The following is a 16672-nucleotide window of genomic DNA, read 5'->3' on the forward strand; positions in this document are numbered from 1 at the left end:
CGACCTCCTCAGAGAACAAGCGTCCCAGTCTCGGTGCCAAACAAATGACAATTATGAGGGTGATTTGACCAGTGGTGTTTATCTGCTATCCCGGGATGAGAGGCAAATAGAGGCTAGGCGTAGGGCTTCCCCTCACTCTGCAAAGTCCTCCCGGCCTCCTTCCAGAGAATTCCTTGATGATGATTCAGCAGACATAACCTTTGATATGAGCGGGAGCCCTAGACTCCCACGACATAGCTCTCTGATAGATGAGATGTTCAGGGGCTCATCTGGCCACAGCCCCCCGGCCACCCCGCTGTCTCCCAGCAGCAGAAGTTCAAGTCCAAATATGAGTTGGGACAGGACTGGGTCTCAGGGCTATGTTTCCGAAAACGGACATGACCCTAGAGAGGGGAGTGTAGGGGAAGACACTCTCCCAAGCCAGGGTCTTCCTTACGAAAGCTGTTCCCCGGTCTTGCAAAGGCCATACTTACGGCATCTTCCCAGCAGGTATAACAAGTCCGAGACAGATCCGCTCATCCTTAGCCAGGTGGCGTCAACTCCAGAGGCCATGGATAGGCTTGATGGCCACGGAAAGGGAGTGGCTGCTTCCGAAGGTAGAATGCTAGCCAATGGCGCCCCTCTCACGGGCCCCCTCTCAAAGGTCCCCGCCGTGCAGTGCGCGTATGCCAGTAGGATGGCAGACCAGCTGGCTCCCCTACAGATGACCGAGGGCTCCACCAGCAGTGGGACTGAGTCCAGTGACTCAGACTCTGACATGGTGAGCCCCGGGCACCAGCCCCTCGTGTTTGGAAACCCCGTCGCGCTGAGCTCCCCTTCGCTGCCAAGAAGTCAGGTGTCCTTGCGTGGCCTGCATTTGAGTGAGGGGCAGGAGGAGGATGAGTGAGGAGGCCAGGAGGCCAGTCTTCAGCTGTGAGCAGCCTGGGGTCACAAGTCCAGGGTTTCGATAGAGATGATCTCTTCTAGTGATTCATTCATTGTCAGTCAACAGTTATAAGAGGAAGTTTCGGACAGGCACCTGTTTGGATAGGGTATGCCTGACTTGTAGTATCTTGAAGAAAAACAAAACTTGCCACCAGTGGCTGGCTTTCCAGAAAAGGTGGACATCATAAACAGCAAGTCCTAATGACAAATTGCCAGGAGCTTGTTAATTTGATTGGTTGAAGACTAGGAAGAAAGACTTTATTATGAATCTGATAATGTGTATAGTGTGTTATATGTACGTAGCAATTTTCTGTGTATGTTCAATTACACATGCAGATCACCCTCCTATTGGTTGAGTGTTTGAACTGAAGTATCGTTGAGATCACAGGAAAGGGGGTGATTTTACTTTCCCCCTTCTTTAAAAGGAGGGCTGCTTCTCTGTGCCTCATAAAGAGAAATTGACAAAATTCAAGGCCAGATGTAAGTTGATGCCTAGTTGAGATTGTGTTGGTGAAATCTTAGTCAAGAATAATGAATATTTTAATGGGAAGAATTTGGGGTTATTGCTACTTTCCAGACTTTTTATGAAATGTTAGAAAGGTTGTCAAATGAATTGTAATTTCCTTGGGATTGCTGGTTTAGTTTGGGTTTGCATTGGTGGATCACATTGCTATTAAGAAGTCATAGTTCTGCCTCTCAGAATCTCCTGGTGAAATACAGAAACGCTACTGAGTGGGGATGCAGGGAAAAGTGACAGCTCACAATAGGCACTGGTGTCACCGGTCGATCAGCAAAGTAAATGTCTGCTTTTGAATCTCGCACAGTAAGGAAGGACCGTTCTCCAGTGTCATTGCTCTTGGTTGGTTTACGTGTACATTCTTATCGTCCACACTCTTGGGAACAGTGACACTTGGACGTTTCTCTGAGGAGAAAAAACAAACTTGTAAGTAGTGAGAGATTTCACTTCTTTTTAAATCTCACCCACTGAAGTCAGTGCCTTTCACTCAGCATTCCTGCATTTTAGATCAAAGAGCCTGGTTTTAACTTTCATTGTTTCTCTGCCTTAGCTGCACTTTGGAATTACTAGAGACATTTTAAAAAATAGTGCTGCCTGGGCCCTGACCTTAGGGATTTTGATCTAATTGGTCATGAGTGTCAGCTGAGCTCCCCAGATGGCTTTACTGGGCAACCCAGAGTCACTTTCCAACCAGACCTCACTGCCTTCTAGAATCTAGTGGAATGTGGTGAAAATGTTAGCTGAATTTTTGGCTTGCTTGCAGAGTGAGAGAAGCATCACAAATGAAATGCTTTTTCTTAAAGCCTGTTGTTTGTACTTTATGGCTTTAGGTACCTTTTTTTCTTAAGATAAATTATAGAATAAAATTTTTAGATCTTAAGTAACTATAAAGTTATTGAAAAGAGTTGTAATGATGACACACCCCTGACATGCCACCATGCCAGTGGCCTTAACTGCACTCATCATGTGACTTTTCACAAGGGAGCAACTAAACTCAGTTTAGGACACTGAGTAGAATTTGGCACCAGTAAATAAAATACAGAAGTATTGACTCACCTTGTGATTCACAAATGATTATCTGTCCACATAAATGTTAAGAAGTTGGTTTTAAAGATTCTGAACACTTAATCTGTTTTATACAAACTTGTTTTATTTTCCTAATCATTTGATTCAGTGCATGATTAAATCAAACTGAATATTGGACAGTTTGAAAGTTGTTCATTGAAGTAATCTGTTTACATCTTGATTTAGATTTATATATTTAACAGAATCACAGAATTTTAAAACTGGAAGGGACCTTAGAGATTATCCAGGGAGACCTTCATCTTATGGATGAGAAAACTTGTTCTGATGAAGTTAAGTGACTTTTCATGGTAATACAGATACTGCATGACAAAGCTGAAGTTATATCCTTGATCGCTGGACTCTACCTTTTTAGTCTATGTGATATCTTCGTGCAATAGGACCTTTTTGATTCAATATTTTAATTTTGGAGAGTCTTGTATAGATTAATAATTAAAATCAGATGTGGCAATTAAAGATTGTATAGACCTTACCTAAACAATTACAGGCCATAATTGGTGGGAAGAACCACTACTTTTTATATTGTGGGGTTCTGCAGTTATAACACATTTTCACATATTCTGTTTGGACGTAGAAAATGGTGTCAATTTGCTATATGAAAGTTTAGTCAAATGTGAGTTAAGCAGAGTCAAGTTTGGAATCCTGTGCTTTATTTGTGAAGGTGGTTTGTTCAAATGAATTTTCTTTTTACCTCTAATTATATAGCAGTCTGGTAATGACATATGAATGAGCAATAGATATTAACTTACCCAGCATGTAATACGAGTCATCAAATATAAACCTCCAAAGGAAATCATGCTCCAGTAGTTATTTTGTTTAGCTTTTTCCTACAGAAGTGATTTTACCTAAAGTATTTTAAGAGTGGTTGATCAATGGTGGTATACTCAGTTCTGTATTGACAAGATTTTCCACTTTTAAGAGTTGCTTGTAGAGTTTTTCTCTCATTGGTTCTGTACCAGCTCTGCTTCTTGGCCAATGTTTATGAAAGCAACGATCCTGGGGCGATTATTGGTGCTTAAAAGAGAGAAAGTATAGTTTGTTCAAAGGCCACATGTGCTGATGAATGTGAATATTGCACCAATATTCACTACTCGGCTCTAGGGTAGCTTGTCCTACACTAATAAAAATTCCATAACATTGGTGGAAAAGCAAAGTTATGCATTATTGGAGCCTGGTGGAGGAAGTTTGCCGAGATAATGTGGTCTCCCCACTGTCAACGGTGCAGAGCTCAGGAAAAAACAACAAATTCTACCATCTCGCCCTCCCTGCCCTCTAACTTCTGGGAGACTCCAGTCCCCAAGTCGTTCCAGGCCCGCAGTCTCACTGTGTGGCTTAAGAGGAACATACATGTGCATAAAGTTGAACTAAGAGTCAAAGGTCACAGATGGGGTGGGTGTGAAGAATAAGGAGCAGAGATTAGAGACTTGTGAATTCATTCAGATTCCCAAAGGGTTTCTAAGACACTAGCTAGTGGTCTCTCCACTCAGCAAGGAAGCCAGGCCTCCAGCTTTCAGATACCAGCCGATATCCTAAGGCCATGGCTGCAGGACAAACCCTATGTAAACTCAGATCTTTTTTTTTTTTTGAGACAGACTTTCACTCTGTTGCCCTGGCTAGAGTGAGTGCCGTGGCGTCAGCCTAGCTCACAGCAACCTCAAACTCCTGGGCTCAAGCGATCCTCCTGCCTCAGCCTCCCGAGTAGCTGGGACTACAGGCATGCGCCACCATGCCCAGCTAATTTTATATATATATATATATATGTATTTTTTTTTTTTTTTAGTTGTCCAGATCATTTCTTTCTATTTTTTAGTAGAGACGGGGTCTTGCTCTTGCTCAGGCTGATCTCAAACTCCTGACCTTGAGCAATCCACCCGCCTCGGCCTCCCATAAACTCAAATCTTAAAGCCACTCTCAGCTACTCCAGGGCCTCCTTGCATTAATATCTTTTGCTGGATATTATTTTAAAATATGTAAATTGTAGACCCCTTTGTGGTGGCTTTTGCTGCTGCTTGTTAAGGGCAAAATAAAGATGCAAGAAATTCTTTTAGCATGAAGAACTGCATTTAATGAGTTCCAGAACTTGAAATGAATTACTTCAGCTCCTTTAACAGTCATCTGTATGCCATTGACGAGATTTTATTAGACAGGCATTTAATTAGAGGAAGTCTGTGGGCCAGGTTCTTTCCTGCATGTGTGATTCATATTTGGAAATTTCTCACAGATTTATCTCACCAAATTGTGCTCCGTGGCCTGCACTTAAAATGTGAATTACCCTCATTTTATTCTCAAGAACTTCTTTGAAGATTCAAACCACGCAATCCTGAAAAAGCCAGGCCTGCAAAACTAAACTATAGCATGAGCCTCTAGAAATTTCCACTGAGTGTACAAAATCCAGTCTGTCCTGCATGTATGTCAGAAACCCAACTTCTAGATTAGCCCCGGGGAATCATTTTGATTGTGTTATCAAGCAATTTCTAAAGACAAAATTTAAATATTAAACTGTCATTTTAAATATTGTTAAAAATGTTGTCAGTGTGCACACAGATCGCTTTTTCATATTAATAATCAGTGTTCATATGCTTTTAATCAACTTTTTCCACCTAAAACATTGTTCCATATTTCAATACCAAATGGATTTGGTGGAACTGTAGCCATTAGTGAATGATTGGGTTACAGGTAGATGCAGCCTTAAATTAAGAAATTTGGGGCTTTCTTACCCATCAGGTTTATTTTGAATTTATTTGCTTCTATGTTGATCTTTTCTCTTTGCCTGGGACCTTATTCTAATTAGCCAGAATCTTAAGAACTCATAGAGTTATATTCCCCGGAAAAGCTCTTTGCTCTTGTGGAGTATAAACATTTCTCCTCTGGTGGTCATGAGCTTAGTCCCGCTAAGGCTGGCCTTCGTCAAATTTCATGGCATGAGTCTATTCTACTGCTGCTAAATTTCACAAATCGAACTACAAAAGAGTCTTTCTAGGCAATCCCTGTAACAGAGCAAGTGTCTTTGAACCTTAAGGAGGTGAACATTTCAAAATAATCCATTGCGGGTGGCTGTCTGCAGAGTTGCATGTGGAGCCCTGGTAGCCAGACCCTTAAGAACATATGGCAGCAAAGGTACTGTCGAATGAACCTCTACAAGCAGGAAGTGATTAAAGAAATTTACTCTGGTGACATTAAAGAATTTACTGGTGCTTTTTTTTTTTTTCTTTGTTAGTTTAATTCCATCTGTTTCTGCTTAATTCAGTGAAACTTAATACAGGGAAACGAGGTCTCTAGTGAACATATGTGCATACCTCTAATACCAGTTGCTGGGATTTAAAATGAAGCCATGGCTTTTAGACCCAAATTAGCATGCTGCTTAATATAGCAATTTTCTTTTTATTAAAAAATATAACAAAAAGCAAAAAAAAAAATCTTCATGATGATTTGGCCTGGAGTTGTAGACATCAAAGATCAAAAGTGACCTGGCTGCCACCTGTTTGGGTACATACTTAAAAAGGGTTGCTTGTAACCTGGAGAGATGTCTGCAGTTCCCCTGTGAGCAAAGGTTGTAAATGCTGACTTGTATGCCACATGTGTGTTTGGGAGGATGGTAGATTCTTGTTTTGAAGAAAGACCTCGCTTTGTAAAATAAACAGCACATCACTCCAAAAAAAAAAAAACCCCACAGACAGAACCTCTAGCACAAGGAACTTTTTTTTTTCTATTAATAGTAAAAATAATTAAACATCCTGGTGGAAGCTAGGAAAGAATTAGAAAGTCTTCTTTTCCTGAAAGCTTCAACAATTGAATAGACCCTGATTCGCTGAGGGTGATTTCAGCGTGGCTTGGCCTCGAGATGCAGACATCACAGTGTCGCCTGGGAACGGAGCCTTCAGCATCCTCTTGGCCTCTGACATTTGGTTATAACTTGCAGGAGAGGCAGCTCATTTGCTTCTTCCTGTGAGCTCTAGATCAAGTTACTCCGATGTGTTTTGGGGTGTCTTTCTGTTTGAAAGTAGGGAGGATTAAAAATCAACTGTTGACGCAGGATATCTGATCTACAGGAGCCATTGCAAGCCAGTCCAAAAGGTTCACTCTGCGAGGTCGGTGCTGCTGGTGTGGTCATGGAAAATGTTGCTGCAGGAGACTGTCGCTTGCTGCCAGAGCCAGGCGTGGCAATTTCAGAATATTGAGGAGTAGTTAGAAAAAACTACAAAATGCAAAAGCACACAAACCAGGGCCACTAAGAAGGGAGTGAGGACCCTGGATGGCGGGCTGTGTAGTAAAAGGACCAAACAGTGATGAGCTGTGCTTTGGAGTAGGAGGTGCAGCTGGTGCTGGTCCTGGGAATTTGGAAGTGGTGAGTCTACTTTATTATGAATCTGGGTTGTCAGCTGCACCTAAAGTGGGAAACAGTAGAAGGGCCACTTAGGAACCTGCAGTGGTGTGGGGACTGGTCTGTTACTCCCCACAGATGACCTTTCCTGGCTCATGAAACCAAGCTAACAACTCCTTCTTCCTGGGCCTCAAAGTTCCTTTGTCAGAAGTAAAGCCTTTATCACTTTGCCTGCAGTGATTTATAGAAAGACCAGCAACAGGCCTTGCCTAGTTACACGCACACTAGCTGCTCTCTGCCAAGCACCTGGAATGGCTGATGGATTCAATCCCTCTTTCCCCCTTTCTGCCTTGGAAAGTTGTCATGAACCCTAACTAACCAAATCTCACAAGCTTGGCCTATATTATTAATCCAATTCCCTTCTGTTCTCTCTGTGTGTATATTTAATACTATAGATAATGTTTTATTAAACAATTTCTAATACACCGAATTAATTTTAAAATAGAAAAGGCTGGGGACTTCATTCTCATTTTTGTCATTTGTTTAATGAATTTGAGAAAACATTTTTCTGTTGTTCCATTGTATGCAGTGTTTTGTCAGCATGTACCTATCTAGAAGAAAAAGCTTTGTTTTCAACGTTCTGTCTTTATCCTCAAAGCATGGTATATCTTCTGTTCCCTGCATTGTTGGAGCACTGTCTGATGTCTTTTTTTTTTTCTTTTTTTAACACTGCCGAATACCAATTTGTACTTGGAATACCTGTCTTCTCTAGAATACAGTGATCCTGTTAACTAAACACTTTCGCTTGGAAGCATCCCAGGTGGTCACCCTGAGTGGTGCCATATCTCACTAAGGTGGGAAAAGAGAAAGTGAATCGATGACTTTGCTTTTCCAGTTTCATTCTTTGAGCAGTGTGTGGGGGTGGGGGGATCCTTGGAAGCCACCAGGATCACTGTAGCTAGGGGAGAGGTCTCACTGAAACAGAGCGCATCTGCGATGGTGGCTTGCACAGGGGAGCCCAGACAGCCCGCCTAGGGATTTGCTGTCATATTTTGAATGGGAACATCTATTTAAATGGGGATCACAGCCTTTACATAGATCACATCCAGAAGAGAATGCAGCTGTGTGTGTTTTGCTGGGAGGGGCAGCAGTAGGTGGGAATGCAGAGAAGGCCTCACTTAGTTGGCTTCTCATGGCTGATGAGCTGTTTTTCATTTTGATGGGCACCCACAATGCAGGCTCTCACAGATGCTGTCTGATTTCATCTCTCCGCTGCGGAAGAGTGCAGTACCTCAATAAAGCATGGATTTATACCACTGGGAAGATTGCTGGCTTCTCCAATAACAATGAGCTTGGTGGTTCTTTTAAGCATGGAAGGCCAAGCTCGTGTCACAGTGTATGCACGGTATTAATATCTCTTGTTAATCCAAACTGAAGAGGCTTTTACTTGTCCTAACAGGTATCTTGCTGTAAAAACTGTCAGTTGTAACTGTTCTTTCCCACTGATGGCGGAAACATTGTCCTGAGTACAAGATGGTATTTTTCATTGGTACGAAGCACCATGTTCCCCAACCCAAACACTGCTGCCACCCGCACCACCGTCACCTCCGTCACCCGCACCACCGTCACCTCCGTCACCACCATGTTCAAACAGAGGCACATTCTCCTTTGTCTCTTCCCTATGAGTAAGAACATGCTAGTGCATTCACTACCATTCTCCCATTAGTGCATTTCTCTCTTTATTTTTCTGCAAGTTGCATCGCTTTTGCTTTTCTGAATTGCTTGATAATGAACTGGGAAGTCGGTGGTTAGCTGCTTGTAAAACTTTTCTTAAAGGAACTGGGTGTAAGAAGCACATATACATTACCCTCCACCACCTAAAGTATTAAAAAGAGGACAACACCGCTAATATTGGTAACCCTATAACCTGCTTTTTCTCGTGAACCTTGTAATTTCAATAAAATACTGCCAGTGTTTTACACTGCATCCACGGGGCAGGGGACCCAGCTTAGATATGAGACTGTAGGGAGCGCTGCCTGCTCAGGAGACTGCCTCTTATTCAGCATAATACTGCTCGTTTTTGATAACTGGCTTTCAAATGCAGATGATCTCTTCAGAGATTTCATTGTATTCTTTTAGAGATTTAAATAGAGCCTTAAAAAAAAAAAATAGATGAACACCTACATCTCTAACGTATTTCCTGCATGTGCCTCTGGAGCATGTTGTGGGTACATAGTGATAAAATCTTCTATATTTTAGAACCAAATAACAAGAGATAAATCATGATAGATAAGCAGCATCTAGAAGCTTGCAAAATAAATAATTTTATTTATTTTGCAAGGGACAGTGTTGAAGAAAATGCCTAGATATTTTTTTATAATGGTACTTTGCAAAATTTCAAAAAGAGAAATTGAGAAAGCAATCAATATTCTCATTTCCGTGAATATTCTCATAATACCTGTCTAGTTTAAAAAGGAGACCAGCTTATTGACCGATTTAAAAAACAGCACCGGTCCAATGAAGTATTGGAAGTGCCATTTTTATTACTTGAAAGATAGAATGGAAACATTTTTCTTTTTCCAGGATTGAGTGAGTTTGTGTTTTAAGGTTTTAACACCAGCCAAGGAGGCAGATGAGTAAGACTCAGCTTGTGCCCAACCCCAAAGGAGGAGGAAAGACACAGACTGTGTCATTGATGATAAAGGCTCCTCCCCGAGCATTTCAGTCCCTCCGCTGCAGAGCGGATCGAGCAGTGCTGCAGTCCGGGTGATGCCTGGAGCAGCCAGGAGGGAAGAATGATGAATGTATTTTAAATTAAAAAGATAGAACAGCTCAGACAGTTTCTGAGCTGGGTGATAAATTGAAATCCATAAATATAGCAGTGCTAATTTGAAGTTCCATAATTGTTTGTGCCATGAGAATGTGTACATTTAAAAGGATTTTAAAAAGCAATTACTAGAAATACCTCCCTTGAGAGCAGTATTATTAGGGGCATTTCCAGTCCATGGGGATGACATAAACTCAAACCTCTTCATATAGATTAATGGTGGCAGGGATGGGGGTGTCATGAAATCATCGGGAAGTGGCGAAGGATTTGAGAGTTATTAAATGTAAATGAATGACTAAAAAAATGCAGGGCAATTTTTGGAAACAGGAAATAATTTTTAAAACATTAGAAGCTTCTAGACTTCTAGGGTATAACCAATCTTTTTCTAATCTCTTTAAACTATTTTCTATCTATTGCCTTAATATCAGGTGCTTCCCCATGAGGTCCCCCGAAATTATTTACCTAGAGCTCTCTGATGAAAGAAATTATTTTCTGTTAATTTGTCGTAAAGGAAAAAGTGATAGAAATACCAAGGCATTAATAATGTCATTGAGTAGCAATGAATGTCAGTCACAATTTCCTTTCCCCATTGCCTGGGGCTGTGCCTTCAAAGCAGGTGACAGACAGCAAGATGTGAACAGCTGTATGGATAAATGAAATTGGGCTCATTTTATCTAACGACAGAACCATGTTTGTTTACTTCTTTGTAAAATGGACTACTTCAGTGAAAATCGCTTCTATGTAGTTCTAATCACTCTGTGACCTTGGACATTGGCCTTCTGTAGACACGGCTTTTCATACCTGCTGGTGTGGACACCAGTTTGTACAGACTGTTGCCACATACTCTGGCTCAAAGTCAAAAGAGAATTTTAATTACTCATCAAGCTGCCAAATTCTAATTGCCCTTGTTGACATATTTCCTTATCACTGAATGGTAAATGAGCTCTACGTATTTTTGTTTGGACCGTGTCACCTATACATTTTCAAAGCCTTGAGTAGTTTCACTTGCAAAGAGAGAAGAGGGCCTCTTCTCCAGGGATGCAACTCAAGTTAGCAAAATTGAACTTTAGAGTTTCAGACCTTTCCCTTCCTTAGAATTGCAGATAGAGTTCTAGACCAGACTGCTTGATATTTATTGATTTGTTGGTCTTACTGTTTAAATACACTCATCCCCCCTTTTTAGGCACTGGGAATGTACACAATGCCAGCTAGAGTAGCCTCTTGGGAAAAGGAAAGTGACCACCCTGACTGGGTATCCCCCCGAGCCCGAGTATTGCAGGCGTAAAGTAGGGAGTTGATTCATCTTAAGCTGCGGAGTGAAGTGTAGGAGGCTGTCCCCCAACACCCCATGGGCTGATGCTCCACTGTCCCCAGGTTTCCCTGGGTACATGGGGGACTGTGAAGTTCCCAATCAGCTTTGTGTATTGTACCTCCTGTCTCTGATGTGGTCCGACAGGGATTCTTCCAAATCCGAAGGACTCTCTCTGAACTGTCATGCCTTGGCAGGGTGGCACCTCTCCAGGAACCCTAGTCTGTTACCTCATCCTTTCAGCCTACTCAGTCTCCTAAACATGAGTGCTCCCAGGGGGTGCAGTAAGGACAATAGCTTTTGACCTTGCGAGGATGGAAGCGGCTGTATTTGAGCTTGTGCACCCTTGTTTCTCCCTTGCCGGGTGGCAGTTTGTCTCCTGTCTGTTGAGGATGCCACCAGGTCCTGACTGTTCTGCTTCCTCGCACCCGGGCCCCCCTCACACTCGCCTTCTAACTCCTTTCTATTCTCGGCTCCAACTCTTTCAATGAGGTGAACGCTTTTTCCGTTCCACGTCCCTGCAGGGTCAAGGCCCAGCATGCTCTCATTTATAACTGCCTCACCCGATCTCGCGCACAGCGTGAGAGCTAAAGGTAAGCCCCGAATTTTGCCAGATTACAGTGGACAAGTAAAAAGTGACTCTCAAACAGCAACTCACAAATGCATGAAATGTTTTGCTCTCCAGACTGCCAGAATTTCTCTTTTCTAATTCCTATATGTAGTGATAAACTTTGACTTTCTGTGATTTTTTTTTTTAAAGAGAATAGTGTAGCACCTTGAAACAACTGCAGTTCTAATTTGTTGTCACTATTTCTATTTGACAAGTTCCAACTCTTTTGCAATTATTGTATTCAGTTGTGCACTAGTGTCAATAAAATTGACATTTGTGAAGCAATTTCTGGCCTTTTTCTCCGGGGTTTTCTGGGTCTGGTGGTGTGTGGGGTGATGGGGTCTTTGTCTGACACAGGACTTCATTTTAGTGAGGTGTATGAAAAAATGTGAGGATTTAAAAGCAGAAGGATTTTAAAATGCCTTTTCCTCACGTTTTCTAATCTTGTTATTCAACTTTCATTCTACTGACCAGTAGTCAGTGGGCAGGACATCTGCTTCTCATTGATCGCCGGGTGTGGTGGCTTTTCCCCACGCTGTGTTGGTGACACAGCTAACTGGTCAACCTGGGACCAGGGTGGGGCTGGTGGTGGTTTCTCCACGGTTCGTCCACACAGGGGTCAAAGTCACTGCGCCTGCTTTATCAGCTCCACTCTAAGCTGTTGGATCTTGTAATTTCAAAATGCATGTGAATGGCTCCAGAGGGGGAGAATAGATGTCAATCAAGAAAATGGGCTACTTCCAGAAAACCGCACTTTACCTTGTCCATGGCGCTCCTTACCTGGGTGCCAAGTAGCAGCGAGCCCGAAACCGTACACTGGAAAATGGGGAAGCATTGACTTGTCTTTCTTTACAGTGGCAACAGATGCGACCGCAGGTTACTTTAACTTTACTTACCTAATACTAGCTCTGGTAAATCTGCATTAGGATCATAAACATAAGTGTTAGATAAAAACACTTTGGTTAGAAATATTAATATGTTTTGAAACATCCCATGCAGCTTCAGTGGGTTGAGGTATAGACATTTAGAAAATTATTGAAGTGTCTTGGGCACATCCCCCTTGGTTGACTCGTAATAGGTAATACATACATTTTCATGTTATTTACTATAGTATCCATTTTCAAGGACTAATTAAGTTACCTGCCATTTTTTGACTCATAAAGGGGAATTGTGATAATGTAATGACCTCTGGCTTTGCATTTTTGAGTGACCACCTTTGCCTGTGATGTGATGCTAGTGTTTCTGTCCCAAACAGTGAGAGACATGGAATGACATCACCAGGTATAACAAGCTTACTTCTGTCCTTTGTAGAATGGGAGGTAGTTGCTTGACCTTTCTGTTAGCTGTGACCCACTGTTACGAGACGTAGTGTGTCCTAGGTATGCCAGTCGCTTAGATGCCTATTAGTATAGTTGTATTTTCTAGTCATTCCTCCCTGTCTCGTTGTGATATAGATACTGTGTCTTTCCTGAGTAATTCTTAGAAGCGAAGGCAGTAGTTGGGAGATGAAAATACTATTTTGGGATACACTATGCTTTTAAGCTATTCTAATTATCTAAGCAGAGTTCTCCATCTTATCCTTTTACGTAACCCGGGCTCCATTGAATTATTCATACTTTGGTGTCTTTAATATTAAGGCAGATGCAACTTAGGAAAAAAACTAGAAAATAATGAATTGTACTAAATTTGCCAGAGGGTAGTCAAGGTTCTAAAGGTTTGAAAAGGTGAAAGTAGTGAATAGAAATCAGATCCCAGAAAAAATGATTTTTTTCTTTTCTTTAAAACTTCTCATCTCCAAACAGGCTCCCTGACTGGTAGCCCTCACCTTTCAGAGCTGTCCGTCAACTCGCAGGGAGGAGCCGCCCCTGCCAACGTGACCTTGTCTCCCAACCTGAGCCCCGACACCAAGCAGGCCTCTCCCTTGATCAGCCCGCTGCTCAACGACCAGGCCTGCCCGAGGACGGACGACGAGGAGGACGGCCGGAGGAAGGTGCTGAGGGGGCCTTGCCTGGGTGTGTGTGTGTGCCCGTGTGTGTGGGTTTTTAAATTGCAGTAACATATAACATAAAATGTACCTCTTAACTATTTTCAAGTGTACATACAGTTCAGTGGCATGAAGTACATCCACACTGTTGTGCCACCGTCCCCACCACCCATCTCCAAACAGAAATTCTGCACCCATTAAACTCTAACGTCCCATCCCTCCCTGTCACCCGGCTTATAAATTTGCCCACTCTTAAGTACCTCGGACAAGCGGAATCATGCGGTGTTTGTCTACTTGTGACTGGCTTGTTCTACTTAGCGTAGCATCCTCAAGGTTCCTCCATGTTCTAGCTTGGGTCACAGCTGACTTCCTCTTTAAGGCTGAGTGACGCTCCATTGTGCGTCCGGGCCATGTTTTGTCACCCACAGCTATGCTGTTCCCTCCTTTTGGCCACTGTGGATAGCGCAGCTGTGAACACGGGTGTACAGGCCTTTTGGTTCTGTTGTGCACGCACCCAGCGGTGGAATCAGGTGGACTCTTGGGGAAGTGAGCAAGAAGGCAGGTATCAGGGACTTCCTTGTACTTACTGTTCCAAGAGAAAGCAACCCCGATGGCCAGCCTGCTCTGCTGTGGTGCCGGCTGCCTGCCTAACTGACAGGCTCCAGGGAACTGAGGCACGATGGTGTCACCAGCTGATCTTGCCCAGGTCCCTTTAGATCCAGCCACCTGTGTTCTTGCAAAGTAACTTTCATTTTACAAACACCAACACTGCCAGTCCAAGGCACTAGGACAAAGGACGCGATAGAGTATCTTCTGTGTGTTTCCTTGCGGACTACATTCCTCTAGCATTTTCCTAATGTGAGTCCTCTTGCTGATGGTGATATTTACTTGGGAGGAAACCTTCCTAGACTGTATTCTCATCCTGGCAATCCATTCTTTTATTCTAGTTTCTCTAACACAAAAAGAATAAATAAGAGTTTATTTAGCCCGATGGCAGCTAAAAAAAGATCTCCAGTTAGTAATATATCACTTTAATCAGGGCATTCTTAGAGACTTATACTAAAATGGTTATTGTGTCTTGGTTTTTGTGATGCATTTTACAGAGATTCCCAACTGACAAAGCGTACTTCATTGCTAAAGAAGTATCCACCACTGAGCGAACGTATCTGAAAGACCTTGAAGTCATCACTTTGGTATGTGCACTGTTTCCCCTAAAGCATTAAATTACATAATTTATCTCAATTAATACTCAGCTTTTCAAGAGAAGCTAGAGCCAATTAAATGTTGGGTTTCTCTGACTTCAGTTGAAAGGCTTTTGGTCCTGGGGTAAAGAAATTAAATGCTAATAGTATATTTAATTTGGAATATACTATACAAAAAATTTTGTGACTGTGATTTTAATTGCAAAGGAAGGAAGTTCCCATGGTGGAGAAAATTAAAATTAAACATTTTACTGTCTGTATGCACCTGTCTAGAATATTTGCCCATTGTCAGATGTAACTACTTATTTTTATTTGAGGGAGGACCCCAGAGGTGAACAGGGGCCTCATCTTATCTTTAATAATAAATTGAGTCATGTCAGCACAGTGTGCCAGAAGAATGCCTTTGATTATTCTAATCAGTCCTGTTAAGTCTTGGAAACAAATTCAGGGCATTGCAGATGTCCTTCTGACCCTGGGACTCTGGGAAAGAATTAGCCAATTGGGAGGGAAATTGGAATCATCGAGTTTCTGTTCCTTCTGGGGTGTGTTTTGTGTTTGGCCATTGGCAGGTGCTCAGAAAACAGGGTGGAACCTAATCCCACACAGCTCAACGACAGCAGTGACTTTGTGCAAAGGTGGCTGCTTTATCCCCCTGGTTTGGCCACCTTCGTGCTCAGCATTTTAACAGAAGAACAGAGATGGAAGCTATTAAAGGAACGAGGCAGGGGGTATTCAGTTGTCATATATTAGCGATTATCCAGTGAGTTGGCCAGAATGGAGGTTTGGGTTCTAGTAGTTGCCCGTTTAAGAGGTCTGTCCTGGCTTCAACAGTCACTGGGTAACAAACTCAGAAAGCAATCATATAGAAATGGGTGCTTCTCCCACCATTCAAACAAAAGACAGGGCAGGCAGTGAGGCCTGGACACCTCTGTGTTCCTGAAGCATTAAGAACCTAGCAGTAAAGCCCTTGGTCCTCCAGTCAATCACATGTGGCTGCAGTGTTCTTTCTGAAACATTGCAAACATCTGTCATTAATCTTGATACCTCTGAGTGTGCCCTCTTCTTATTCCCAGTGGTTTCAGAGCGCAGTGAGCAAAGAGGACGCCATGCCGGAAACATTGAAAAGTCTCATATTCCCAAATTTTGAACCTTTGCACAAATTTCATACCAATTTTCTCAAGGAAATTGAGCAACGACTTGCCCTGTGGTGAGTACAATTATATTCAATAGTTTTTTTTCTCCCTCTCTCTAGTAGTATTTTTATGTTGTCCCTAAAAACAGCAGGCAAGAACAAAGAGGAAAGGAAAGAAACAGGCTTAAGACCAGCCCACCTTAAAGCAATTTTCAGTTAAATTGTACATGTGTTTGGATCTCATTTTCAATTTTTTTCCTTTGGTTTACAGTTGTACAAAATGCATTTTTTTTCCTCTGTCAATAATTATGTGACTATCACAAAATAAAGATAGTAGTTGCTTTTGGAGGGGTGGTGAAGATTGTAACGAGCAGAGGTGTGTGAAGGCTTCAGGGGCTGTTGGCAGTATTTCACTGATGCCTTCTTTGTGGTCGTTTGTGAGGTACATACGTCTTGTGCAGTTTTGTGTATTATATTTCACAGTGTTTAAAAGGTGCTTTGAAAAATTTGGAGCCCTATATAACACACACGTGCATCACACATGCACACACACTTTTACCTTGGTTTAGCATAAGGATCTATTTTAATGTGTGAAATTCCATCTGAACAAATGCACATCCAATGCAGGATTCAGAATTAAAAGATAAATGATCTGAATGTCCATCAATAGCAGACTGGTTAAAAATAATGTTAGGTGTCACGGCCCGGATTGCAGAACGGGGGATGGACACAGAAAGAAACACACAGACACACACAGGACATA

The 16672-nt window shown here is 42.3% G+C and overlaps 1 protein-coding gene across 2 annotated transcripts in view; it reads left to right on the forward strand.

The window, feature by feature from the left end:
- FARP1 (FERM, RhoGEF (ARHGEF) and pleckstrin domain protein 1 (chondrocyte-derived)) overlaps positions 1 to 16672 on the forward strand; it is a 282892-nt gene that overhangs the window by 229747 nt on the left and 36473 nt on the right. Inside the window, exons 14-16 of one of the 2 annotated variants that reach the window (XM_012644448.1) lie at positions 13394 to 13581; positions 14679 to 14768; positions 15851 to 15984. In XM_012644448.1, the coding sequence (XP_012499902.1) occupies positions 13394 to 13581; positions 14679 to 14768; positions 15851 to 15984 (412 nt within the window). The remainder of the gene's footprint in view (positions 1 to 13393; positions 13582 to 14678; positions 14769 to 15850; positions 15985 to 16672) is intronic. The other variant, XM_012644449.1, reaches the window with a different exon arrangement.

Source organism: Propithecus coquereli, unplaced genomic scaffold (genome assembly GCF_000956105.1).
Source record: "Propithecus coquereli isolate 6110/MARCELLA unplaced genomic scaffold, Pcoq_1.0 Scaffold212, whole genome shotgun sequence".
Classification (NCBI taxonomy): Eukaryota; Metazoa; Chordata; class Mammalia; order Primates; family Indriidae; genus Propithecus; species Propithecus coquereli.